This window comes from Mesoplodon bidens (genome assembly GCF_964165515.1).
Source record: "Mesoplodon bidens genome assembly, chromosome: 2".
NCBI lineage: Eukaryota > Metazoa > Chordata > Mammalia > Artiodactyla > Ziphiidae > Mesoplodon > Mesoplodon bidens.
In genome coordinates, this window is record NC_138177.1 from 47,189,497 (window position 1) to 47,215,601 (window position 26,105).

A 26,105-nucleotide genomic window follows, 5' to 3' on the forward strand; every position below is an offset into this window, starting at 1 on the left:
TGCTCCCACTCAGTATTCTTGAGGAGATTAATATAGGTGAAGCACTTAGAAGAGTGTCTGGCTCTTTGTAAGGACAAAATAAATGTTATTAAATATTATTGTCATTACCATTACCAGATCAGGAGGCCTTTATATAGGCTATACAATGGAAACTGAGAGAAACAGGGAATTTGGGGATTGGGTACAAGGCCAAAGGGGAATTTGGTAAGGGTGTAGATTTGCCTCCATCCTTTCTCCCATTTGTAATGAGCTACGGTTGGAAATGTGGTCTTTGCTGTTCCAAAAATAGTAGTCCTGTTCGGGTAGCCCCCCTTTCCCACCTGCATCCCTCTTCCACCTTCACCGGGGCGAGCAAACAGCTCCAGGACCTGGGGCTCTGAAACCCTCTGGTCCAGACCCTTGTTTTGTGGCAGTTTAGGCATTATTGTTAGCCCTATTTTACTGATGGGAGGACCAATTCAAAGGGGTTAGGGGACTTGAGATTTGATTCTTCTGCTTCTTGGGGCTTTCCCTACTCTAGCCCCGCCCAGGCCACAAGGTCATGTGGAATGAATTGGTCATTTGGTCACTGTGGGGCACACAGTGCAATACAGCATCTCAGCCTGTCTGAACTTCTCAGTCTGGTCGGCCTCAAACGTGTGAGGTGGGCTTGTTTTCTGCACCTTCCAGCGAGGCAGTTCTCCCGTCCTCAACACGCCTGGGGGGCAACGGCGACGGCTTTCAGTCGGGGACAGCCGAGGATGATCCCGCGCGGGCCGCCCGGACTCAGACGTGCACAGCAAGGGTGGTGCTGCGGGGAGGCTGGGGGCGTGAGGGCAAGCAGGTGTTTGGCTCCCTCCCTCCCGGATGTGGGCAGAGGGAGGAGCCCCCGGCCAATCATCCACGTCCCTCAGTCCCTACGGAGAAGCTGGCTGGGACCTTGAAACGCGACCAAACGCGCTAGCTAGTTGGTTTTCCTAGTTTGGCAACTGGGTGGTGCCGCAGCCTCCGCCCCCTCTGGGAAGCCCCCACCTTGGTAACAAGCTGCTGATTGGCTGGCCGTGGGGCACAGCGGACCAGTCAAAGCCCTCCTTGATGTCGAGGTTTGGCAGAGAGGAGTTAAAAGGGGCGGGGGGTGGCGGAGGCGGGACACTACGCGTTTTCGGAGTGGAGGTGCTACGCGGGTAGGTAGCGGAGAATCGGGCCTTTCACCAGGAAAGGGCAGGCGGGGGAGGGGCCGAGGAGTGGCGGCCTCTGTGCCGGGACCCCCTCCCTCCCGCCACCTGCTGCTAGAGCGTCTCGAGTCCCTAAAGCTTAGGTCTTTCCCCCATTTCTCAGGCCTTCCTCACAGTCTGACCGACTGCAGGGCTGGTGCAGCCTTTCTTGAGCAGTTTTGGAGGTTCCGGGTTTCTGAAACCTCCTCGGTCCTCTCTCCAAAGTCCCTCTGTATTGGGGCGTTTATTTTCCCAAGTTTGTTACTCGGGCCCTCTTCGTTTTCTTCTTGTATATCTGTGTGTGCGCAAGCCCTCCTAGGGCCGTGTTACCAGTCACCCATCCTCTAAAACCAAATTAATCATCCGCTTTATTACACTGTACCTATTGGCACCAACCTCCTAGACTTAGTACAGTATACATTTCCGAGGACATACATTGTAAGCTTTGTAAGAGAAAGCATTTTGAATAACTTTGTTCCCCCACCTCAATGCACACAAACATACACACATACATATTCAAAGAACCTAGCACAGTAGCATCAAGATTAAGACTCTAGAGACCGTGACAGGGTACAATTCCAGCTCTGCCACTGCTACTGGCTGTGTGACCTTGAGCAGATACTTCACCTCTCTGAACCTCAGTTTTTACCAATGAAAAATGCTAATGATAATAGCACCTACGTCCTTGCATTATTATGACAAAATGCCTGACACATAATGCCTAATAAATGATATTATTTTAGATATTAATAAAGAAGGAATGAGTATTACTTCCCCACAGTTAATCTCAGCCCCCCATTCTTGGTTTAGGTGCTAGGGATAACAACTAGATTCTAGGGACATTTAAAATTACTATCAGTAAAGCAATTTAGGACTCAGAATAAAACTTAGCACAGTCTCACAGCCCCCAGGCTTCACATAGGTCCTGTTTTAGCTCATAGATTTTACGAAGGGAGAGATCTGTTGGCAAGATAGGATTCTTTTTTCCTCAAGGACTTCTCTTAACAAGGTTTTTTTTTTTTTGACCGCATTCAGCATGCGGGATTCCCCAACCAGGAATCGAACCTGTGCCCCTGCAGTGGAAGCTCAGAGTCAAGGACTTTTCTTCAAATTCCTCCCTCTCAAAAATTTTAGAACAGCAGCATCTGAGGATTTACAATAATCCCATTTTAATAGGATTTAACATTCTCCTTTTTTTTTTCACGGACTCATGGAGTGCCCTACCTGACCTCTCCATATACTTACATTAACACCAAGGTGTGATTGTTAAATTTTTCCCAAAACTCTCCACTGAAGTCCTGTCTTGTCGCTCAGAGACTCATCTTTTCTGCAGTCTTTGCCTCTCCCCCAAATGCTACACACTGGTCCATAGATTTTCTTCAGTAAACACGGAGGCTGGCAATTCAGTGCTCACAGACCCCTAGTGGTCATCCTGCCATGTTCTATCACCTGCCATACCCTGTTGATATCAGAAGTGGCCTTTGTTGATGTTTTGCATTATTAAGAACAAAAGCAATGATGTGTCTGGGGCACCTCAGTGGTGCCAGATGCCGGGGACAGGGAGGATGCAAGGGGCACCCAGCACTGGGGTGTAGTTCAATGGGAAGCCAGCAGACCTGGGTTTCAGTGTTGAGTGTATGCCATTAGGGGAAAGTCAATAAAAAGTGTTAGGTCTCAATTACCCTATCTGTAAAGTGGGTGAATCAGACCTGTCTCCTTACTTTATAGATATTTTGGGAAAATAACTGGGGTCATACTGTTGAAAGCACTTCATATTTTTTTGGAAATTAAAAGGGGTGTGTTTATGTGGGTGTGGGTGTGTGCAACAGGCTATTAAATCCATTTTATGCTCCTATTTCCATTTGGCTCCCAGAAATACGATCCAACAGTTGTTATTAAAAACTTATGAACCCAGCTTTGTGCTAACTGTTGTGAGGTATATGGAGGGATCATATGACACGATCTCTACCTTTAAAGAATTTACAGTCTAACCAGGTTGCTCAACTAACACATGAAATGATGTGTCGTATTGACTGTGGGTCCCCCACATATCCTCTTCTATCTTACAAGTAAAGGATGATCTGGTGGTGTGACAATGGAGCCAATAGGTGGACAGATCCCCCACGTATCCTCTTCTATCTTACAAGTAAAGGATGATCTGGTGGTGTGACAATGGAGCCAATAGGTGGACGTGCCTTGCTGCAGCTAGCACAACGGCTTGCCTCTTACCTCTCTCTTTCTATCCTTGGTGGGGTGTGGGGTCCTACAAGCCATCCTCACTGCTGCCTTTGCCAGTGCTCATGAGTCATGGCCTGATGCCTTGTGACCTGAGCTTGGGGAGATGCTCACCTTTGATGCTGCCCTTCACTTACCGTTCATGTAGTTACCTGTTCCTGACGCTTTCTCATCTGCACCTGCCCACTGCCAATGCTTACAGATGCTATCCCAGCCATTGTAGCTACAGCAGCTCCTGTGGGGTGGGCTTTGGGTGGGACACTGAGGGTACTATTATTCCCAGCCCCCTGTACCCGGCAAGAGAGACCACCTCCCTATCCCTTCGAATCTCTGTATTTGCTCCCATGGCCAGGTAGACTAGAAAAGATGCAAGTTGCTCACATTTCCCCACAGCACAGAGGGCTGTGTCCCATTTGGGGCTCCCCCCAGCCTTCTTGGTGTTGGGAGCTAGTCTGGGATGGGGTGGAGGACCAGTTCTGTTGCTGCATGCTCAGCAGGCAGATTCCAGCTCTAGATTCTCTGTGCTGGACCAGCAGATTTAGCTCCTTTCCTTTTTGGAGACTGTCAACAAAGGCTCAGCATAGCTTCTAAGAAGGAATAGATCAGTGTAATTGCTATCATCTCTGAAAAAAAAAGATGGGCATGCAAATTAAAATAAATATCAATACCAAGTCTCATCCATCAGACTGTCCAAATTACTAAAGTCTGAAGCAGTATTTGGCGTCACGGGGATGTGGGGAAATGGAGGCTCAGGTACAACTGGTGTGAGTGCACATTCGTACAACCCCTTTGGAGAGCAGTTTGACAGAACCTAGTAGAGGTAAATTGTTCATATTTCACGACTTAGCAGTTCCCTCCTGGGCATATATACCAGTAGTTTTTAACTGGTGGTGGTTTTGACCCCCCCAGGGAACATTTGGCAACTTTGGAGATATTTTTGATTTGGACTGGGGAGGGGACAGATGCTAATGGCATCTAGTGGATAGAGGCCAGGGATGCTGCTAAACATCCTACGGGCAGTCCACTCTGTCCCCCCATCCCTTGCCCAACAAAGAATTATCCAGAGCCAAATGCCAGTAGTGCACTGTTAAGAAATCCTGATGTAAACTCTAGAGAGACTCTCAAATGCAATCTCAAAGAGACAGATAAAAGGGGCTTCCTTGGTGGCGCAGTGGTTGGGAGTCCGCCTGCCGATGCAGGGGACACGGATTCGTGCCCCGGTCCGGGAGGATCCCACATGCCGCAGAGCGGCTGGGCCCGTGAGCCATGGCCGTGGAGCCTGTGCTCCGCAACGGGAGACGCCGCAGCAGTGAGAGGCCTGCGTACCGCAAAAAAAAAAAAAAAAAAAGACACATAAAAGGATGTTCACTGCATTATTTGTTTCTAACATTACAGTATTGAAAATAATCTAAATGTCCCTCAAAAGGAGAATAGAGAAATGAATTTAGGTGTTTTCATACAATGGTTAGAATGAATGAACTGGAACTACAAGAATCAATATGGATAAATCTTGAATACCTAATGTTCACTGAAAGAAGCAGAGTAATACAGAAAGTGCTACTCTGTAAAGTTTAAAGACACAAACAACTCTCTACTTCCCCTGTGGATGTAATGCAAGTTAGTTATTTTTGTCTCCACAAAGTTCCACGGCAAGTACCTGGAGACCTTTACATTCATTCCTTCATACACTAAATGCACCAACTATTGACATTATCTGGCTCAGGATTTTGCATACAGTAAAAATTTGTTGAATGATTGAGCTGTGCTCATAGAGAGACAAGACCATGATTTGCCTTCTCCTCTTGCCTTTCCTCTATGATCTGCCTTTCTGCCTGTCTTTTCATGGCTTAATTTAGAGAGGGTCCCAGAACTTGGATGAGAAAACACTGAATCTTCATTTTTCACACTGCTAACTGAAATTTAGCATTCCCTTCAATTATGAAGGTAACAAGTCACTGCAGTATTAGCAACCTGAAGCTTTGTCACCAACTGAAATTACAGGTATTTTCATATCACATTACAGTTACTGAAAATACATACATTCATGCTCATTAGCACTTCGAAATGACTGTAGTTATTTAGACTTGTTGCTGGATCTCGTTATTTATGACATTAATAAACAAACATTTATATATATATATGATCTAAAATATACATTTTGATAACTGTACTTCATTGTAATTGGTTTCCTTTGGAATCCAATGGATTTTATTTTATACCTTCAAAAACGTTTTGAGAAGAGGTACATGGGCTTTGGCAGGCTGCCAAAGGTGTCCACAAATGTCAAGACTCCCTGGTTACACCATACCTTCTGATGCTTTGATTATTGGTTAAGTGTCCATTGGGGCTCGGTACTGATCAGAGCCGAATGGGAGAAAGTGGGCATGGATTGCTGCCTTTAAAAGTTTAGAAAAGGCTCTGATGGTGCGAAGTGAGATCTGCCCACTAGTTGCTGGAAGACAGAACTGTGAGATTGAGCCGGGGCTTTGGAATGTTGGTAAAGTTTTTTGGTACTTGTGTCTGAAATAAGAGAATAAAGGCAGTAGATGGTTTTACCCCTGCCTACAGCTTCAGCCTCGTTGCTCCTTGCCACTGTGCCCCCAGCCATTTTTGCTGTCTCTCAGCGTCCAGGAAGCTTCCTCCTGCATTAGAAGGTCTATACATGGTGTTATCTTTGCTGGACTCTCCTCCCATCTCTTCATCTAGGTAAGTACACTCTCCCTCCATATCTGATTATCTGCCCCTGATCCTCCAGACTAGGTCAGGCTCCTTGATAATCCTCACGTAGACCCATCCTCATCTCCTTCACAGCCCTTTCTCAGTTTGTAACTATGTGGTCCTTGGGGTGACTCTTTAGTTCACTGCTTGTCACTGCACCAGATTATAAATCCCCCAATGGCAAGGAAGCCTTGCTTTTATTGTCTGCAGTATCCCCAGTGCCTGACCAAGGGCTTGCGGTAAATATTTACTGATGAAGAGTGAATTTTAATTGGAAAATTCATAAAGGGACTGTGAATGCTAGCAGAATGGATTTAGGTCCACAAAAAATAAAGTCGGATGGCCTCCCCCGACTTGTGAGACCCCATCTACCACCAAGCATCCCCCACACTCCTAGCAGTTCTGCATACACCAGTAACACAGAGATCTTCAGGCTAGCACAGTAGAAACAGTATAGCAAAACTGACAGGCTGGAGAGAGAGATGGCCTGGGGTCAGATCCTGGCCTTGATGCTTCCTTCCTGGGTGACCTCAGCCTCTTTGTGCCTCAGTCTCTCCATCTATATAAAATAGTGAAAATAATAGGACCTCTGGCACAGAATGTTTAGGAATGCTAATGAAGCCACATAAATAAAACACCTAACACATAAGTACTGATCAAATGGTAGCTTAAAGGAAAACAGACAACTTTTATCCATCAGAGCCTGGTGGATAATCCACTCCTGCTACCCTCTTGAGAAGCACTGGATTTAGAAACAGAATTTCATGGAATATTATTAGTGAATATCTTCAGTAAATAATATATTCAGCTCAGTAAATATCAGTTGTGGTTATTTCTCTATTAGAAAATAGTGAATTGTCCTAAAAGCACAAGCCTAGCTCTTAAAGGCTTTCAAGAAATGTGCATTGAGAAGTTGAATGAAAGAGCAGATGGGCTCCTGAATGCTTATTTTCCTCTTCCAGGCCCAGCTTGGCTTTGCAGTACTTGACTGCCCTCAGTTCTACATAGTTGCCACTAGAGGGCAGGCGCGGTTAAGACAACAATACTCTGGACCCACCAGCGCCATAATTACTGGGTAAACAAGGGAGGATGGTTGAAGGAGAAAAATGATAGAATGATTGAAAAAAAATTTTTTTTTCTTTATCTCTTGGGGACCAAATGGAAGGAAATATGGAGCTAGTGAGATTGAAGTTAGACCTAAAGAAGAAATTCCAGAGCACAGAGTTTGCTAAGTAGAGATTTTATACAGGTGACTTCTTAAAAACCTCTTAGCTATATCTACCCAAGCAGAATAGATGAGAAAGTGGGCTCCTCCAGTCTGAGGCTTATGTGACCCCCTCCCCCTTAAAGTAACCCTTCTGTGTCTGCCTTAATTGACTTCATTCTTGCAGATGCAATTGTAAAATAACTTTATTAGTTGGGTTAGCCACCACTCATGCTTTTCCTGTAATAAGGATCCTTTATAGAGGCATGATGGTGTTCACATGCAGATACTTTCTGAAGAGCCCTGGGGCAAGGGGCAGCCTTGCCCCTCACCTCAGAGCTCCTTTGTTGAAATGAGCTGGTTTGGCTTTTGTGGATTTCCGGGTCTGGAGTCCAGAAGCAGTCCAAGTATCCCCCCCCCCCCTTCCCTTTTCAGGGATACTGCTTCAAAGCATGCACTGTATCAGGGACAAATGGCATCTAGGCAAGGAGCAGATTAGGGCTAGCTGCCCTCAAGCAATCCCTGGCCATGGCTGCCTGGATGGCTCCATCCCAGTGGTTCCCCAAAGAGCAGGAGGGTTAGGTCCCCAGACAGCACTGCTTTCAGAAATGGGAAGAATTAACTGCTCCCCACCCAAGCTTTCAAGCGACAGCCATCTTCAGTAATGAGGGTGTAGCTCAGAGATGTGAAAGCAGAGGGTTCAGTGCTCAGCACAGGCGAGATTTGGCTGCCTGGCCTGGGCTTCGCTGCCCCAGTGAGCGTCTCCAGCCAGAGCTCGTACTATTCACTGTGGCCTTAGGACAAAACAATTAGTTCAGATACCAACACAATCAACACCACAGCCTCCTCCTTTGGCAAATCCAGGGCTGGCTGGAGTCTGTCTCTCCCATCAGGATATGGACCTTTCCGCTTGCATAAAAGGAGAGGACAAATTACCTCTCTCATGCTTTGAGACTCTGCCTTTGAAGATAAAGACCCAAGTAGGGACCTGCTGGGAATGCAGAGAGTGCTGGCTAAGAATGAAACTACTGGAGCTGCTTCCTCAATTCAGCCAATTCGAGGTGTGTTTGCCTCCATTATGGATGCTGATGATAAGCAGAATCTGGCCTTTCCTCTTTTTTTTTTTTTTTTTTTTGGTCAAACCCAAACTAGTCTCCAGCTGACTCCACGGCCTTTCCTCTTTTGAAGTCTGATCCCCCTTCAAAGAATTGCTTAGCTGCTAAAGTATAGCCCCATACATGTAGCTAAGCCTGAGGTTGGTTTTCTCCTCCCACATCAAGCCAAGAACATGGTCATCATACTGGTGACCTCTGGTGTAGAGGTGACTCTTGGTGTCCTTCCAGCCTCAGACACGAGTGTGAGTTCTCTGCACAGGCACTGGGCACATGAGCATATGCCTTGGGGTCTCCTGCCTCTGCCCAAGGCAGAGAAGAGGTGTCTGTGGGGCAGTGTTGAGTGGATGAGGTGGACGTAGGAGGAGGCAGTTGGCCAGAGAGATATATACTGAGAAGCAGCGAGTGGGAGCCCAGAGTATCTGCACAACTAGCCCAGCGCATGGGAGAGCTGTCAAGCGCTGCTCACAGACAGAATCAGTGACTGTTTAAAAAGTAAGGTTATGTACTATTGCTCAAGCGAATTTTAGGGTTCACGGCACCAGATCATTGTGAAGAATGGGTAATGAGATTTCTGGGGTTGGGACTTCAGGGGTTACTCCCTCTGCCACCACTTCTGTCCTGGAAAGGAGAGTTTCACGTCCCTCAGAAGAAGGCTGCCTGTCCCCTGATTCAACCTAAACTTGCCTACAGGGAAGAAGACTGTAGAGGGAGCCCGTGGACTTCTGTCACATGGTCTGTCCCAGACCTTCCAGCAAAAGCCAAACCAAACCATCAAGCCAAATGCAAAGGGGCATGGGGGCTCTGGCCCTGTGCCCAGTGTGTGGGCCGCTCAGATCTCGATGAGGCTGGCGAGGCGCAGGCAGAGGGGCGCGTCGGGCGGCATGGCGCTGCGCTTGATCTCGTTCCCGTCCAGGCGCAGCACCTGCAGCTTGGAGAAATTCATGACGTCCACCACGGTGCAGAAGCTGCTGATGGAGAACTCTGTGGGAACAAGAGGGGCGGGGGTGGGCCGGAGAAGCCCAGATCAGGGACCTGGGTCCGCAGTGAGGCCAGACAGCCTCTGTGAAGCTTTTCTAATGTGAGAGGTGGAACTCGGCTGGGTGGGGCAGGCACTTTCCAGGATCGGAGTCATACTTGCACCAATTAGTGGGCAGAACCAGAGACAGAGTGGGGTCTCTGCCTGCGTAGCTCCACCTCATACCCATCCCTCTCTGTAGACCCTGGAATGTCCGGGAATGTCCTTCCAGCCAGGCCTTGATCTTTTCCCATCTGTGGGCAGCAGGTGGCAGCAGAAGGCAGTCAAAGACGAACCCTAGCAGGTTTGATTGCTTTTGGAGAGGAGGGTGTTTCCGAATCGCTTTGAGAAGGAAGACTGGGGAAATGCAGGGACTTAAATCTGGAATATTTCCTAACACTTTGCAGATAGAGAAAGTGGCAGAAAATTAAAGAGAGAAAATCTAGACTGAGAGACAAGTGTCTGTGCGTGCAGAGCTTTGAGGGCGTTGTCCGTGTACATTCTGAGTAAAGGCAAAGGAGTGAGCAAGGCCCTGAGGTTTAAGGAGATGCAAACTGAGAGATGAACAGGGCTTCTATGGAGCTCAAAAGTCAAATAAATAATTCCCTTGCGTCCCGCATTTAATATGATGTGGTTTAGCCTCCTTTTTTTGTAATCTCAAAAGAAGTACCCTTTTTTGAAGATTTTCCCTCCCAACCACGCAATCCTAATTGATACAGTAGTTCTGTTTGATTTAAACGCATATCCTTCCGCTACCATTCACCTTGTTCTCCCTCTGGTTGTCGTCTTGGACAAATCAACCACCTCTGTCTCTAGCCTACTGGGTCAGGAACTTGAAGGATAAAAACCAAGAACTCAGCTAAAACTCCAGCAAGGACAGCCAGAGTCACCACTGAGAAGCTGCTGAAGCCCCTAGAGGCTGCCTTCAACATGGTGTGTGAGAGCGTCAGGAAGGTGGCTCACGTCCAAGGGGCTTTGGGTGAGGTTACCTGTCGGGTCTCCGTAGGCTGTAACACTTAGGCAGACCCAGAGCTGGGCTTGCTTTCGCTTCAACCAGAGGCATTCCTCTGCTTGCCACAGTGGTCAGGAGCTGTGTGTCAGCCTGGAGCTGGGCAGGAGGAATGGGAGGAAGGCTCTCCTGACTCTCTTCCTAGAGGTGACCTTCGAGGGCATTGTGGATGGAGAGATTATGGGTATGAACGTGAAGGTTGCAAGGAAGACAGTATGGAGAGCTTAGATAGATGAAGAAGTTGTTTTTTAAATTAGCACTAGCAGTTGTTTTCAGTCTCTGTCAAGACTGACAGAGAGGAGATGGGGTGAGGCTGCATGCAGCCAGTTAACTTGTACTGCAAATGTAAGATAGAAAACCCAGCCCCAGAGAATAATGAGAAGAACAGGGAATGCCCTTCTTTGGAGAGCACTCAGAGGAGGGGGTGGAGACCTGGAATGCTTTTGGATGTTTCCTTTCTGGTCCCAGGGAATAGATCAAGTGGCCTCCAGGTGGACAGGTTGGGGGCAGAGCCAAGGCCAGGGGCCAGGTCTATGGTGTCTGTGTGGAACAGGTGGAGTGAGGTGGGCTGGGGAGAAGTAAAGTGGCCCAGCTTAAATATCACCTCCAACCCTGTCGGGGGACTGCACTTAGAGGTTCCACCAGAGATTCTCTACACCATCCTGGGGCCTTCAGACTGCCTGCTAAAGTCCTGGATCCCAACTGTTGAGCACGCACTTAGGGGCTGCTCAACACACAGCGTGTATAGATTCTATCCACAGGCTGAGCACCGTGAGCCCCCCTGTTGATCTTCCCTAAGCTCACGAATAGGACAGGGGCTTCTGCTTGGAGACTCTGGAGGACACTTTCCATCCCAGATTAAATTCTGACAAAAGTCTTTCCAAATTCCTCCTGGTATACCCGCCCTGCTCCCTGGATCTCAGAGCTACTGAATAACATTCTGAGCTGTGTTTCCTGCTATTGCCAGGCTGGAAAAACTGAGGGAGATGCTAATGGAAGAAGGAAGCGGGAGGGAGAGGGCTGGGCCTAATTCCACTGCACACCCTTCAGCTCCTGTCCTTTTAGCTCCCCTCTCAGAGGGTTGCTTCAATATCCCACCTTCACCACCCACCCCTGCTCTGGGTCCCTGACCAGCTGTGCAGGGTGACCTCCTTCACATCTGCCCAGGAGAGGGTCTGAGCTTGGAGAACTGTTTTTCCTGCTGGTGGTCTGAATCAGAGAGATACTCCTTCCACTCTCAGCTAGAGAAGCCTGGCTTTCAGTCCTTTGACGTTGATGGTAGAGGCTATGCTACAAGACCTAGGTGACCTAAAGAGATTGCCTTTCCTTCTCTGTGTCTCAGTTTCCCCATCTTTGCGATGAAAAAAATAAAACAGAACAAAACTGTACCTGGCAATTTCAAAGTGGCAGTGAGAAGAAAAGCTTATAATATAGTTACTATGTAGCGCTTTCTCAATTATGTGCCAGGCGAACCGAGCACTTTACATGTATTAATCCACTAATTAAGAAAAATAAGGAGTTGGTGTTGTTTTGCCAAAAGAAGACTAAGAGGGAGAGAACCAGACAAAGGGGCTTTGGCTTAAATTGCACAAGAAGGGATTTGGGGTAGACACTGGACATTTTTAGGTTTGACTTAAGGGACAACTTTCTTGCAAGACCTTGAGACACTCGACTAAAGTGATTTTATCTTTGGCAGAGCTTTTGGAAGGGAAGGGGTGAACCGCCTTGTATTTGAGCGGCAGATGTGGTTCTGCAAGAAGGCAGGGTGACAAGATGCTGCAACGGAGACTCTCCCACCCCAAGTTTCACTGACTGTACAGTTAGGCGATATCTAACGGCTTCTCTCCCATGACAGCTGCTCTTTGTTGTCACATTTTCAAGGTCAAACTCTGATAAAGCACAGTATACACTATGACATTTCTGTTGTGACGATCCTCCTGTATTTAGAATGGGCGGCAGATAAGTAGTGGTGACTTCTGGGTGGGATGATGGACAGCTACAAGCAAATGTCAAACCCTTTGCAGCGTGCAACATCTTAGAGACCAGAGAACCCTGCCTTGGGAATAGGAAGACCCGCATCCCCCCCAAAGAAAGAGAGACTTTAAATACAAAACAGTTTGCCCTATGCTTGATGGTTGGTGTCTTGCACTTCCAACTAGAGAACCAGGCACCTCTTCACCTTGCCCGCCTCACAGTCAACCTCTGGGACTGGTGCCTCTCACTCAGAGGGCTGTCTAGCTCGTTAACATCTGGCCAAACGACTGATCTTTTCCCTGAGCACAGGGAGAGAAAGTATTGATGGGAGAGGTTGTGGACTCAGTCCCTATCCATGCTTTGATGGTGCTGTTTGCTCTCAGCAGGCTCTACTTCAAAGCCCTTTGCCGATGGTCATTAATGAGTCCTTCATTCCCCAGGGAGAGGGGTACTTTGCTGCAGAGGAAGAGCGGTTAAAATCTGGCTCTACCTTCCAGCTGGATTAAGGTATCAGAGGCCCTGGGGTAATGTAAGCACATTGTGAACACAAGATCCCGAGAGGGAGCTGAAAATCAACTAGATAATCCAATCTGAAATGAAGATTTTAGTTCTTGGAGACAGAGAGGCAGCACTTTAGGCCTTTTCTGGGAAGAGCTTGGAAAACAAGAAGCCCTTGTCCTTGTCCACCACCCCAGGGTTTTGCGGTGGTCAGGCTCATGTTACCCTAGGGGGCCTCTGCCCTGCCACCAGGAGCTCCTAGTACTCCAGGGAGAACCAACCAGAGCAGGTGCCGCATTCATCTCTGAGAGGCTACAAATTCTTGTCCACCAGTTGTTATGTTTAAAAAGCAAATAAACATCCAAACACAAGACCAGGCTGTCGAGGCATGAGTAGATCAGGTGGAAACAGAGAGCTCATCCTCTTCTGGGTCAGTGAGAAAGTACAGATACCAAGGTTTCTTAACAGCACACTTTCCTCCTGAGACGGACCATAGAAGTTCAACTTAAATCCCCCTGTCTATGAACTGCCCCCTCCCAAACCTCTCCAAACTCCTCTCTCACTGCTTAACACATGACCCCTTCCTCTTAGACACAGGAATTTCCTGGCTGCCCCCCTCCAGGTGGCCTGTTAAATGACTGGTCCCTTTGTTTGTGGCAATTGCGTTTCTCAGAAGGGCTCAGTCCTGTGCTCCTCCAGCCCATGCCCGCTTATCTCTCAAGACCTAGGTTGAGACTTACCTCTTCTGGGAAGTCTTCTTCCATACCAACCCACTCTCCCACTGACTTTTCCTAGCACTGCTGTGTAGTATAAGAGTATGCCACTATGTACCATTTTGTACAGGGGTACGGCAGGGTTTTCAGCTTACTTCATTGGTACTCTTTGGTTCCCCCACTTCTATTTCTTCTGTATTGCTCCCAGCACTCAGAATTGGGTCTTTGCAATGCAGCAGACGGCCCTCCCCACTCCCCTTTGCCAGAGTCTCACCATTGATCCTATTGCCTTGGAGGTAAAGGTTCTCCAGGTTGGTGTTCACTGGGGGAATCTTCTGCAGCTGGTTGTAGGAGAGGTCGAGCTCAAGGAGGCTGCTGGAATTGAAGGTGTTAGAGGCCAGGCCACTGTTGGTGAGACTGTTGTGGGACAGCCGCACATACAGCAGCTTGGGCGACCCCCGGAAGTAGCTGTCGGGGACCGAGTAGACATTGTTGTGCTCTAGGTACAGCTGCTCAAGGGCTGAGGGCAGTCCATCAGGCACCTTCCGAAGGTGGTTGTAACTCAGGTCCAGCAAGATCAGTGACCGGAGGCCTTTCATCGAACTGCCCACTTCCTGGATCTCGTTGTGTTGGAGGTACAAGGCCGTGAGGTTCTCCAGCCCCTCCAGCGCATTGTTGGGGACCCTCGAGATCTGGTTGTGCTCGAGATGGAGCTCCCTCAGGGATCGAGGCAGTGGGCCAGGCATCCGGGTCAGGTTGTTGTGGTCCAGGTACAGCCTCTCCAGGTGCCTCAGCTTGGAGAAGACCTTCCTGCCCACCTTATCACTGGTGATCTGGTTGCCATGGAGAGCAATCCAGAGCAGCCCAGTGGCGTTGTCGAAAACGCTCTCCTGGATGGAAGAGATCTGATTGTTCTGGAAGTAGACGTACTTCATGCGGGAGGGGACGAAGGGTAGGTACTTGAGGTTGCGGTTGTCACAGTACATGGCTGTGGGGAAGTTGGGGGGGCAGTCGCACTCTTGGGGGCAGTCGCGGGGCTCTGGTGGGGATGGAGAGCCATAGGCGTAGGCGGGACCTTCCTCTCCCCCGTAGGGGTAAGGCTCGTAGGGCTCATAAGGGTAAGGGTCATAGGGGTCGTAGTAGGTGGACTGCTGGTTGCGGAGGTAGTGGAACCACCAGTGGGAGTCGTCCTCATACTGGGCCCGGGAAAGGGAGCAGAACCCTGCCAGCAGCAGGAGGGAAGCCCACTGCATGTTGTCTCTCTGCAAAAAGGGGGAGAGAACAGAGTAAGCAGACGTGAGTGAGACTCTGGGGAGGCAGGGAGGCAGAACAGGTGAGCCTTAGTCCTGGAGCTCTGCAGACCTGACTTGAGCAGCAAACAGCTGTGAGCAGGAGCCTCGCTGTCACTGCCTCTGGGCCCCCTCCCAGTGCCGCCTCTGCACACTTGGTCCAGCGGAAATGTGGCTGGCTGGGGGGAGCTAGGTGCCTTTTCCTCTGGTCATAGAGTCACAGAAACATAGCCTTTGAGGTTAGAAGGACCTTGAATGGAGGTGCTGCATTTTTGGGGGAGGGCAGGTCCATAGTAACCTCTAGCAACATGAAAGTACTGTTGGGGGAGCTAGAAAGGCCACAGCAATTCCCATGGGAGTGGTAGTAGTGGTGGGTGCTCTTTAGGCCTGAATTCACATCCAGTTTGGACTCCCGAGGACATAATGTTTCCCAAGAGTCCAAGGAAAAAGCCCTCTGGCTCTTTCCATATCTCTGGGAGACATCCAGAAGTGGCTTGAGATCTCAAAGGGGAAGATCTGAACTACTTGGCAAGGCAGAGGGTTTCTGTTTTGAGTCTGTGGGGAAGGTTGTGGTCCCCCTGCAGCCACCACAAGGCTTGGGCTCGTGGTGCCAGCATCTGTAACGGTGCCAGCATCTGTAACAGTGCCAGCACCTATAACAGTCTGCTGGTGAGGAAACTCTCCGGTTGGCAGTTTGTGGCTACACATGCAGCTCGCCTGGCACAGGGTCTTCATGTAACAGTTACAGATTCCCTCCAGACTGGGGCCACTGCCACCCAGGTATGGCACTTGTCTTCTAGAGTGGGCACTGAGTGCATGCAAGTCTTAGTGCACTTGTCCAGTAAAGTGTTACTACTTCTCACGCTCCCCCATGGACATTATGCAAGAGGCAGATGGGGCCAAGAGAATGAATGAGGAACATCAAACAATGGAACAGGAATTGAAGACTCTTGAGTATGCCCAAGGGAACATGGCTTTAGAATGGGATTCTGGCATCCTCCTCTCCCATCCCAAGCCACCTCTGGATTACCAGGCTCCATATCTAGGCCCCCACATTTCCTGGCAGCCCATTGCCTTCGAGCTTGTTATGCTAGCGAGATAAGAGCCGGGTAGGCTTAGAGAGAAGTGTGGGTTTGGTGTCACCTGAGAGGGAAGCTGAAGGACTGGAAGATGAGGGGTCATGGGGTGGCATATCAGGCTGGATGTCTTACTCTGAATACCTATAGCCAAAGCACTGCATAACCCCTGTGAGCAATGGGTACCTTCCAGCGGGGTGATTGTCACCCTTGGGCAGAAAACCTTAGAACCTTTCTTGGTCTGGGAATAGTCACGTATGCCATTCACGTTGCTATTGGCCCTTGCTGGGGTTGGCAACCGTGGACAGGAGGAAGAAAGGAGTCTAAAAGCCAACATCAAACCCAACGAACCAATGAGAAGGACCCTAATGGTGACAGTCTAGTCACCTTCTGGCCACCATCTCTGTCAGACCTCTCTGTCCCCTGAAAGCAATTCCCTTAGGCCCACTTTATTCCATTAGCCTCTGGGTTGCAGAGGCGAGGCCCCTGGCTCATCCTCAGGCAGCCTCAGACAAAGAACCCACAGTGTTTCTGAGGGGCCAACCCAGCCACCCACTGCCTGGGCATGCTGGCTGGGCCTTGGCACTGGCCAGGGGAAGACGGACGGAATGGCCCATTACCAGTAGCACATTTTTCCGTGCTCAGCTCTGGGCTGCTGCAGGATCACGGTGGCTGTCTGGAGGCTGGCACAGTCAGCCTCTGTCTCCATTTCTCCTTCCAGACTAGGCACCGTGGCAGACAAGAGCCATCTCCCTCTTCAAGACCCAGCCTTCCAGGGCTGTGCATCCTGCCCACTTGACTCTCCTTTGGAATCATGACCGCTAAAAGGGTTTGGTGGCACCTTATTCCTCTCTTTACCCTACTCCCATCTCTTAGCAATGTTGCTCCAGGGTTTATACTCTTAAATCCTCACCCCCCCCACCCCCAATGATAGAGACCCTCCTGTGCTCAGAGCTTTGTAAGGTGGAGAGCTTCTAGGACTGGCGCTCTCTGAGTTGGGGGAGGCTTACTCAGGAGTTACTGCTGTTCCTTCATTTCTCCATTCTAGAGAACCATTTCTCCCTTCTGTCAGAGTCCAGGAGGTCAAGCCAGAGCTATTTCCTCACCTGAATTGGATCCCCATTTCACAGCTCCTTGGACCTGGTCAAGTCTCAACATTTCTGTGTATTCTTTCCCTTTCACCCCAGCAACACACAAGCACGCGTGTGCACGCAAAACTCCCTCTCCGCTCTCATAACAGAATTTAGTTACCACAACCCTTCTGAAGAGAGACTGCAGGGACACAGGGCTAGGATGGTGGGCTTTCTGAGCAGAGTAGGGCAGAGCTGGCTATGCTAGATACCTGGCCCTTCACTCTTTCATGCCTGAGAATTGGATGTCCCCCAACAACAGAAAGAAACTGTAGGACAAAGGTAGCATGTTGGAAACCCTTCCTTCTACTCCCCTTTCCCTGCTCCAGCATCCTGGGACACAGCCCAGATGGGAGAAGGACGAATGACTCCTTCCGCCCGGCCCTTTCCCCGCTCCCCAGCCTCCTTGCTCTTGTTCCTTTATGGAACTACCAGGGACAAAACCTGAAGTAAAATGACTGACTTACCTCGAGTTGAACCTTTCAGAGAATGACCACGTCTCTCTGTCTGGCCTCCTTGGTTGGAGAGCGTGTGAGAGGGAGAGGAGTGAGGGTGTCTACTGAGAGTGTGTGTGTCTGTGCCAGGCCAGGGCCCGCCCCCAAATTCCTAATCAAATGTTGTGAAGAGAGGGGTTGAGGAGGCCGGATCCTGGCTCTTTCGGCTCTGCTGCGGGGGCGGAGCTCACACTCAACCTCACAAAATCCTGCTGTCCGCCTGACGCTATAAAAACCACCTTCTTTCCACTCATCTGCCCTAAAGCATTGGCAGCTCAGGGTCTCTTTCTGCTGAATGAGTTAGTGGCGCCCTAGAAGTTATTTGTACAGTCTCTTAGGAAGCGCCTGGATTTCTCATTAAACCCACAAGGGCAGAGGCAGGGATGGGGAGGGCCAGGATTTGGGAAGAGGCATCTTAACTCTTTCAGCAACCCACGGGTCCCACCGGAGAGCTAGTGCTCACCTTTCTGGGCTCTGGCGCCCTCTACGGGCAGGTGGTTAGGCTAATGGACAAAGGAGAGGACACAGGACAGCTGGCTCTGGCTCCAGTTCCATCCCTGACCAGTGTAGACCTGTCTGGGCTGTAGAGTTTCTCTCTCCCCACTGTGACAAAAGGGAAGAAAGGGACTCTCATATTTGTTGATCACTTACTGTTCACTAGCCTCATGCACTTTCGCCTGTCTCGTGATGATCTTGGGGTTAGCAACAAGTACCTTGTTGAGTTGTAGCAAGGACTCTGTGAGGTAATTTGTGTGAGGCCCCTGGCCCAGACATGATTGTTATTGTGCCCATTTTACAGATGTAGAGACCCTGAGCAAGGGGAAGATGAGGTCAGAGAAGTAGGCAGCAGCTAGACCATGAAGGGACTTTTAGGCCATGGAATGGATTTAACTTTTATTCTGAATGTTTAAAAAGCAACCTGTTTTAAGCAGAGGAAGTGAAAAGATCTCAGCTACATTTTTAAAAGCACATGGGAGAGACTGTTGTGTGGCAAAAAGCAGGAAAGTGTGGAAGCAGGAGCTCTAGCCCACCTTCGTTGAGAGATAATGGCAGATTGGGCTAGTGCAATGGAAGAGGGAACAATGTATTTTTAGATAAGGAGTCTTGAAAATGGACCAGATAGGGAGTTAGAGGAAGTCAAGGATGAGTCCTTGATTTTGAGTTTGAGCAACTGGTTGGGTGGTAGCACCATTTCCTGACATTAGAAAGATGGGGAGGGACAGGGTCTAAGTTAGAGATGCCTGTTAGGCATTCCAGTGGAGATGCATGCAGGCAGTTAGATATATGAGTCTGAACTGGAAGTTCAGGGACTAGAAGACTTTGGATTACCTAGAATCTCAGTAGCTTAGATGAACCCATGCATCCTGAATGCTCTTTCCTCAACTAACTGCCTCATGCTAACATCCAAGGAACACCCCTTTAAATTTTTTTAAATTGTGGTAACTAACTCATAACATAAAATTTACTATCTTAACAAATTTTAAGTGCGCAGTTGAGAAGTGTTAAGTATTGCTGTACAGCCAGTCTCTAGAACTTTTTCATCTTTCAAAACTGAAACTTTATATTCATTAAACAAAAATGCCCCATTTCACCCTCCCTCAGCCCCTGGCAACCACCAAAGTAGAAAGAACTACTTTCCACCTCTATGAATTTGACTACTCTGCATGACTCATATAAATGGAACCATACAGTATTTGTCTTTTTGTGACTGGCTTATTTCACTTAGAATGATGTTCTCAAGGTTCATCCATGTTGTAGTGTGTGTCAGAATTTCCTTCCTTTTAAAGGCTGAGTAATTACTGTATGCATATACCACATTTTGTTTATCCATTTATCTGTCAATGGACATTTGAGTTGCTTACACTTCTTAGCTATTGTGAATGATGCCGCTATGAACATGGGTGGACAAATATCTCTTTGAGATCCTGCTTTTAATTATATTGGTTATAGGTTCAGAAGTGGAATTGTTGGATCATATGGTAATCTATTTTTAGCCTTTTTGAGGAACTGCCATATTGTTTTTCATAGTGGATACACCATTTTACATATCCACCAACAATGCACAAGGGTGTGAATTTGAATCGCTCCTTTTTGTGTGTGTGTGGTACGCGGGCCTCTCACTGTTGTGGCCTCTCCCGTTGTGGAGCACAGGCTCCAGATGCACAGGCTCAGTGGCCATGGCTCACGGGCCCAGCCGCTCCGCAGCATGTGGGATCTTCCCGGACCGGGGCACGAACACGTGTCCCCTGTATCAGCAGGCGGACTCTCAACCACTGCGCCACCAGGGAAGCCCACTCCTTATTTTTTAAAAGTACCAATTGAGAAAGCCTCAGATTTGAATTTGAAGAATTTAGAATTTGAATTTTAAAGAATGGCACTTTTGGTTGCTCCAATAGGGTTGAGCTGTTGACATAATATGAAACGTCCTTACTAGCGACCCAGTCTCCTCAGGAACTTCCAAGAGTTTTTTAAAAGATTAAATATAATGAATGGGCCTTTGCTGACTACCTACTATAAACTAGATGGTTTACTTATGTTATCTCATTAATAATCACAATAGATATTCTGTGTTGGAAATAGGGGATCACAGATATAAAGTGATTGGATAGTGGTAAAACAAGAATTTGAACCTTGACCTGCATGACTCCAGAGACCTTTCTCACAACACAAGACCAGAGGACTGGTGGAGTGTAGGGGGTAATGACCACCCTGCTGTCAGGGCTGAACTCAATTAATATGGAGTGCAGCTAATTACAGTGGCCCAATCTGCTTGAATTTGGGGACAGGGGATTGTAAAGATGAGAGGGGGCTGGGATACAGGGTTTCTCTTCCTGACCCCACACATATTTCATTTCAATTTAATGCATATGAACATTTACTCTGGGCCTGGCATGCTCTTAAGTGTTTGGGACACAAAGAAGGTTTTGATAGAATAGCTGCTCAAAATAAAGCAGATGTATAAGCAGCAAACTCTGATCTCATGACCGAGGCAGAGTGGCCTTAATGTGAAGATGGTTATAAAGAATGCACAGATGGGCTTCCCTGGTGGCGCAGTGGTTGAGAGTCCACCTGCTGATGCAGGGGACACGGGTTCGTTCCCCGGTCTGGGAAGATCCCACATGCTGCAAGCGGCTGGGCCCGTGAGCCATGGCCGCTGAGCCCGCGCATCCGGAGCCTGTGCCCCGCAATGGAGGGAGAGGCCACAACAGTAAGAGGCCCCCGTACCGCAAAAAAAAAAAAAAAAAGAATGCACAGATAACTTTCCCATCATTTTTGAGTCTAGAAAGCAGTCACTTTTCAATGGAAAACACTAGTTCTGGCAACTGGGCCTGAGAGACACTCCTTAGCTGGATCTAGATAGCCTGGACAAATACATCCATTAGGTACAGATGTTAATTTTTTAAAGTTCCAGCATACCGAATAATACTTCACTTAGTAACAGTGAAAGTCAGTAGAGTCTGGGGGCCAAACATTGATTGGGATTCTTTCCAACTAAGATCTACCAAAAAACACAGGATCCCCATGTGGATTTGCACTAGGTCTTTAGTCATCTATTCTGTTTCAAGGTAGCTTGGGAGGAAGAAAAGAGGTAGGGGATGGTTGAGGTCAGGTCAGGAGGAAGAGTTTCAGGGAACCATTCACTGTTCAAACATTCCGTTGTCAATGGATTCTAACCTCCATTTTGACCACTGCCTCTCTGTTTCCCTGGTTCCTGGATCTAGGCCCTCAGAGCTTGATTTCAATGTAGGAAACCAAGTAGGGGATCCTGATGTCTCTCAGATTGCCAAAGGAATCCGCACGTGAAGAAAGTTCATTTGGGACACTGGTGCTTTCTGAGAGGTGTCAAGCCAGCACTACCTAGTTACTAGACTGCAAGCAAACTAAAGAAAGAGGCTATGTTATTCATTTCTGTAGCCCCTATCCAGCTGGGCATATAGTGCTTGGCGCTTAGTAGGTAATTGGTAAAGTATTATAAAGTGAACTGTATTTTTGGCTCCCTACAGAGTCTGCCTGTCTTCAGAACCCAATGTTTCATAGAACAGCCACCACCAACCAGGCCAGGAAAACCCTTAGGCCTTCAGACCAGTTAGACTTTCCAGGGGTTCATGTCTTTGCTATTTCCTTCCCACCCAGAAAAGTACAGGTTAAGCCACAACCACTAGGCAAAGCTGATTGCCTTTGATGTTTGGACCCACCCTGTCTGGAAGAGACAAAGTGCCTTCTGATTCAACTTCCTACCCGCAAAGAGAGTTATGCACCTGTGGCCGCCAAACCCTTCCTCTTCAACCTTCACAGAACCCAAAAGCCACTGTTTTTATAAAACAGCCTCTGATCCCAAACAACCAAGAGATGAGGGGTAAGCCTGAAATCCACCCAAACAGAATTATTGAGTTGGATATAAAGAGGTCAGTAGAAAGATGATCATGGTGATACAATCCAGGCCCTGCTGCTTGCCCATCCTGAAAACTCTTGATGCCAGAGAGGGACTGTTTACTAGTCTGAGGTTTTGATGGGAAGTCCTGGCTATACTGGCACCCAACAGTGGTGTCTCAGAGTTTCCAAGGGAGATGTTTCCCCTTATTCCCTTGGTACTGAGTGGTCATTAGAAGTCCTCATCATGGATAGTCTCCTCTCTCCAGAGGAAGAAACAAAGATGTTGGAGCTGGGAGAAAGACTTGTTTTCTTTCAAATGCAATAGGAGAATAGGAACTTGGAACCTCAAGTTCCAAGTTCTGGGAAATGCATTGAGGGCTTCAGAATTTCCTTTTAATAAGCTCTTTAAAAATAAGACAGAGAACAACCTTTCTTATTTAATGGATAGCATCTCTTATTTTTACTGTATATTTACTGCATGCTTGCTGTTATTAACATGATGAGGACATATATGATGGATTCCAGGAGATCACCTTCTGGAAAATATGAGTGTATCTGAGTCAGGAAAGGGAGGTTGTTGGTTCAGGGAGCGATACCTAAATGAGGAAGGAGGCAGAGGAGACAACCTGAAATTTGAAACCTGGAGGGTTTGGTCATTCAGTGACTCAGTATGTGATATCCCTCTTTGTTCTGCAAATGAGCTAATGGTTCCCCTCAGACTGTGCTTGGGGCTGTTGGAGAGAACAGGTGTAGGATAGACCAGTTCCCAGGATGCTGGTACCTGTCACGGATGTTACCTGGCTGTAGGTGAGACCAGGTCTGGATATTAGCTCTAAAATACCACGTACCATTTCTGAATTCTCACCACAACCCTATGAGATAGGTATTTTCATATCTTACTTTTACAGTTGAGGAAACCGAAGTTCAGAAAGACTAATTAATTTGTTCAAGGTCATATAGCAATTAAAAGCAGCAGGGCTTGGATTCTAAACTTAAGTCTGTCCACCTCTAGAGTCTGAGTTCCTAACCAGTATGCTATATAGAGTCTCCAGAGTAAAGGAAAAAGCATGGGTTGGGAACACAGATATATGTTCACATTCCAGCTCTACCACTTATTAAAGTAGTCTCTGTGACTTTGGGCTAACTGCTTAAACATCAGTGAGACAACGTTCTCATTTGTAAAATGGGGGCAATAACCTTAACCTCATGAGATGTTGGGAGGACTAAATGACATAAAGGACGTAGGGTCCTAGTAGGGAGCCTGCCACACGTGGACCTTCAATAAATGGTAGCATCCTTTGGTTATTTTAGTAGATTGCCAGCTCCCTGAGGAATGAGGCAATGTCGTTGTGCCTCCCATTAGTACAATGCTTGGCCAAGTGCCTGGCATGTATTAGCCCTTTTCTAAGCATTATGAATAAATGAAAGGTGAAGAAGCTGGATTTTACTAAAAGGTAGTAAACATACTTTGGTAACTTAAACCAATCGGAGAGAAGCTAGCCAAGGGTAGAGGTGGGACTTTCAGGGCTAGAATTATTGAACTGCCCCAAGGAAGGGCAAGAAAGGTGACTATAAGGTCAGTGTAGAACCCTCCACAGACATGTACAAATATCTTTGGGGGATAGATAGGGAAATATCTTACTTATCTGGGGGGGTCATGGAAAGGTCAGGATTCAAGAGCCATATACAGAGCAGCCCACAAGAGGAGATGCCTCAGCTCCTTCCCAGACAGGAGTGTAAGAATCAGGTTTGGGTTGGGGAGAGAATACCACCTAACTGGTAGCACCACTCCGAATACCCTCAGGCTGAGGAGAGTGGTTAACTCCTACCTGGAGATGGATGAGGCTGAGTCCTCAAAGCAAGAATTAGGAACAGGTCCCATGAGCCCATCCAAAGGTCTGTGGACTTGGATCTAGCTCAGTTAGGTCTGCAAAGACCAGGAATAATGATCCTTAGTATGGTGTGAGATATCTAGAACTCTAGTTCCTTCTGTGGTCCCTGAAATGAAACAATAGTTTAACAATTAAATAAAAAAACAAATAAGAAAAATTCCTTAAAAACAAAAAGAGGAAGGGCAATATATTGTCATTGTCTTGGAAAGGACAGGGATTTTGAGTCAGACAGAATGGCTTTGAATCCCAGAATCTACAGCATGCCCCTTAATTTCCTTGGTTTCCTTAATTTCCTTGGTTCTCCTTCAGGTTCCTTATCTGTAGCATGAGGATGTTAACACCTAGCTCTTTGGGTGGTTTTAAAACAATTGTAAGTATCTAGTACAGCACCTGGCACATGGGAGACATTTAGAAAATGTCATTTCCTTTCCTCACCTTGCGTGTTTGTCCAGGAACTGGTTAAAAATAGGACCTTATATCCTAATCTATGGGAAGGCCAGAGGGAAGACAATTTCAGTAGGACTGTAGCTGGTGACAGCCTGGAAAGAAAACAGACTAAATACCTGACACTTGTAAGAAAAAACAGAAATGGGGGTTAGCAGGCCCAAAGGGTCTAGGAGTCTGACAATACAGCCCTCCATTTAGGAGTGGTTCTCAGCCCCGGCTGCACATGGGAGCCACTAGGGTGGCTTTGGAACACACCCGGGCCCAGGCCCCACTCCAGACAAGTGGAATAGAATTTCTGAAGTTGGAGCCTGACATCTTTTTGTGGACTGATTGATGATTTTAGTGTGAAACCAGGTTTGAGAGTGCTATCTGGAGGCAGGGGGATGATCATGATGACTTCTAAGATAGAGGTCATCCTAACATCTAGCTCCAAAAAGAAGGGCTTTTCAAACTTTTCTTTATGAAGTACCCAGAAAAGGAGAGAATGAATGTGATCAAGGAACATAATCCAAAGCAGCTCATTCAAACTGAAATCTCACATTTGATGTAAAAATATCATCTGAATTTTGAATTTTGTTCCATAAAGCATTCATGTTTATTTCAATAGAAATTACCCCTCCCCCCCCCAAAAAAAATCTCCTTTAGTGAAAATGGTGCCCCAGATATGCCATGCTTCTCCAGGGCATCATGAATCCCAGGAATCCCCAACTGAACAGCATAATTTTAGGTCATTCACCTTGGCTGATGAGCTCCTCGGCCACTGGAGGGACAGCTGGGCGGGGGGTTGCCCCTGTGCATCATGCTGGCTGTGGGGTCACCCAGAGCAGGAACTGACAGGCCCAGATCCCTATGTCTGTTGCTGTAGCCTGAGAGGGGGCACTGTTGCTTCTTCCACAACTTTCTTGCTAGAGAAACTGCCCAATGACTCCTAGCCAGGCAGCTTGATAAAGCTTTGTGAAGAAATAGATTCCTTTCCCAATCCTCCTGAGGCTGTATTTCTAAGGGAATTTATAAGAATAGAAATTGTTTTCAACTTCAGTCAAGATACAGAAAGCTTCACTCTCTCCCCCCTTCCTCCCACTTTTTAGATCCCCAACTGCTTTAAGAAACACATCCTTGTGGGAGAATTTGCTCTCTCCTCTACCTCCCTGCCAGCAGCCAGCCTCACTGAAAGTTCTTGAACTTCACCTGCCCTGAGGCATTTCTGTCTGGCCTACTACTTTCCTTTGGACCTGCCCATCTCTCCAAATCCATTGCCCCCTCCTCCTCCAGCCCCCCATTTCATACATTTCAACAAAACAACATCTTCCAGGAGCAAACATGTTCTGGTTTGAGGGGATAAGTGGGATGTGGGGTGTAGGATTAGAAGGAGCTGCCTTCTTTCCAGAGAACTAGAAGAAGGAAACAGAGGGAATTAACATTTTTTAAGGCTAAGTCCTCATACATCATTTCATTTAAACGTCATAAAATGCTGGAACACAGCTACAATTATCTCCATGTAACACATGAGATAAACTGAGGCTCAAAGAGGTGAACTAAGATTTAAACACAAGCATATGGCATATATAGTATGTATGAATGAATGAACAGATAAATGAATGAATGGATGGAGTAAACTAGGAAACAAAATTAGGATTCTTTTGACTGCACCACCTGCCCAAGGGTCACCAGAAGTCCCTATTGTCAGTGATCCCCTCAGGGAAATATACTGAAGGAGACTGTCCCTGGC

General features: G+C 47.6%; 1 protein-coding gene across 1 annotated transcript; it reads right to left on the reverse strand.

Moving 5' to 3' along the window:
• Nucleotides 1-7,538: 7,538 nt before the first annotated feature.
• Nucleotides 7,539-17,893, reverse strand: FMOD (fibromodulin). Its single transcript, XM_081254733.1, has 3 exons — nt 17,637-17,893; nt 13,949-14,936; nt 7,539-9,446 (listed from the first exon to the last, which is right to left on the reverse strand). Exons 2-3 carry the CDS (start codon nt 14,925-14,927, stop codon nt 9,295-9,297), a joined length of 1,131 nt encoding a protein of 376 aa, XP_081110859.1. The 5' UTR covers nt 14,928-14,936; nt 17,637-17,893; the 3' UTR covers nt 7,539-9,294.
• Between the last annotated feature and the right edge of the window lie 8,212 nt (nt 17,894-26,105).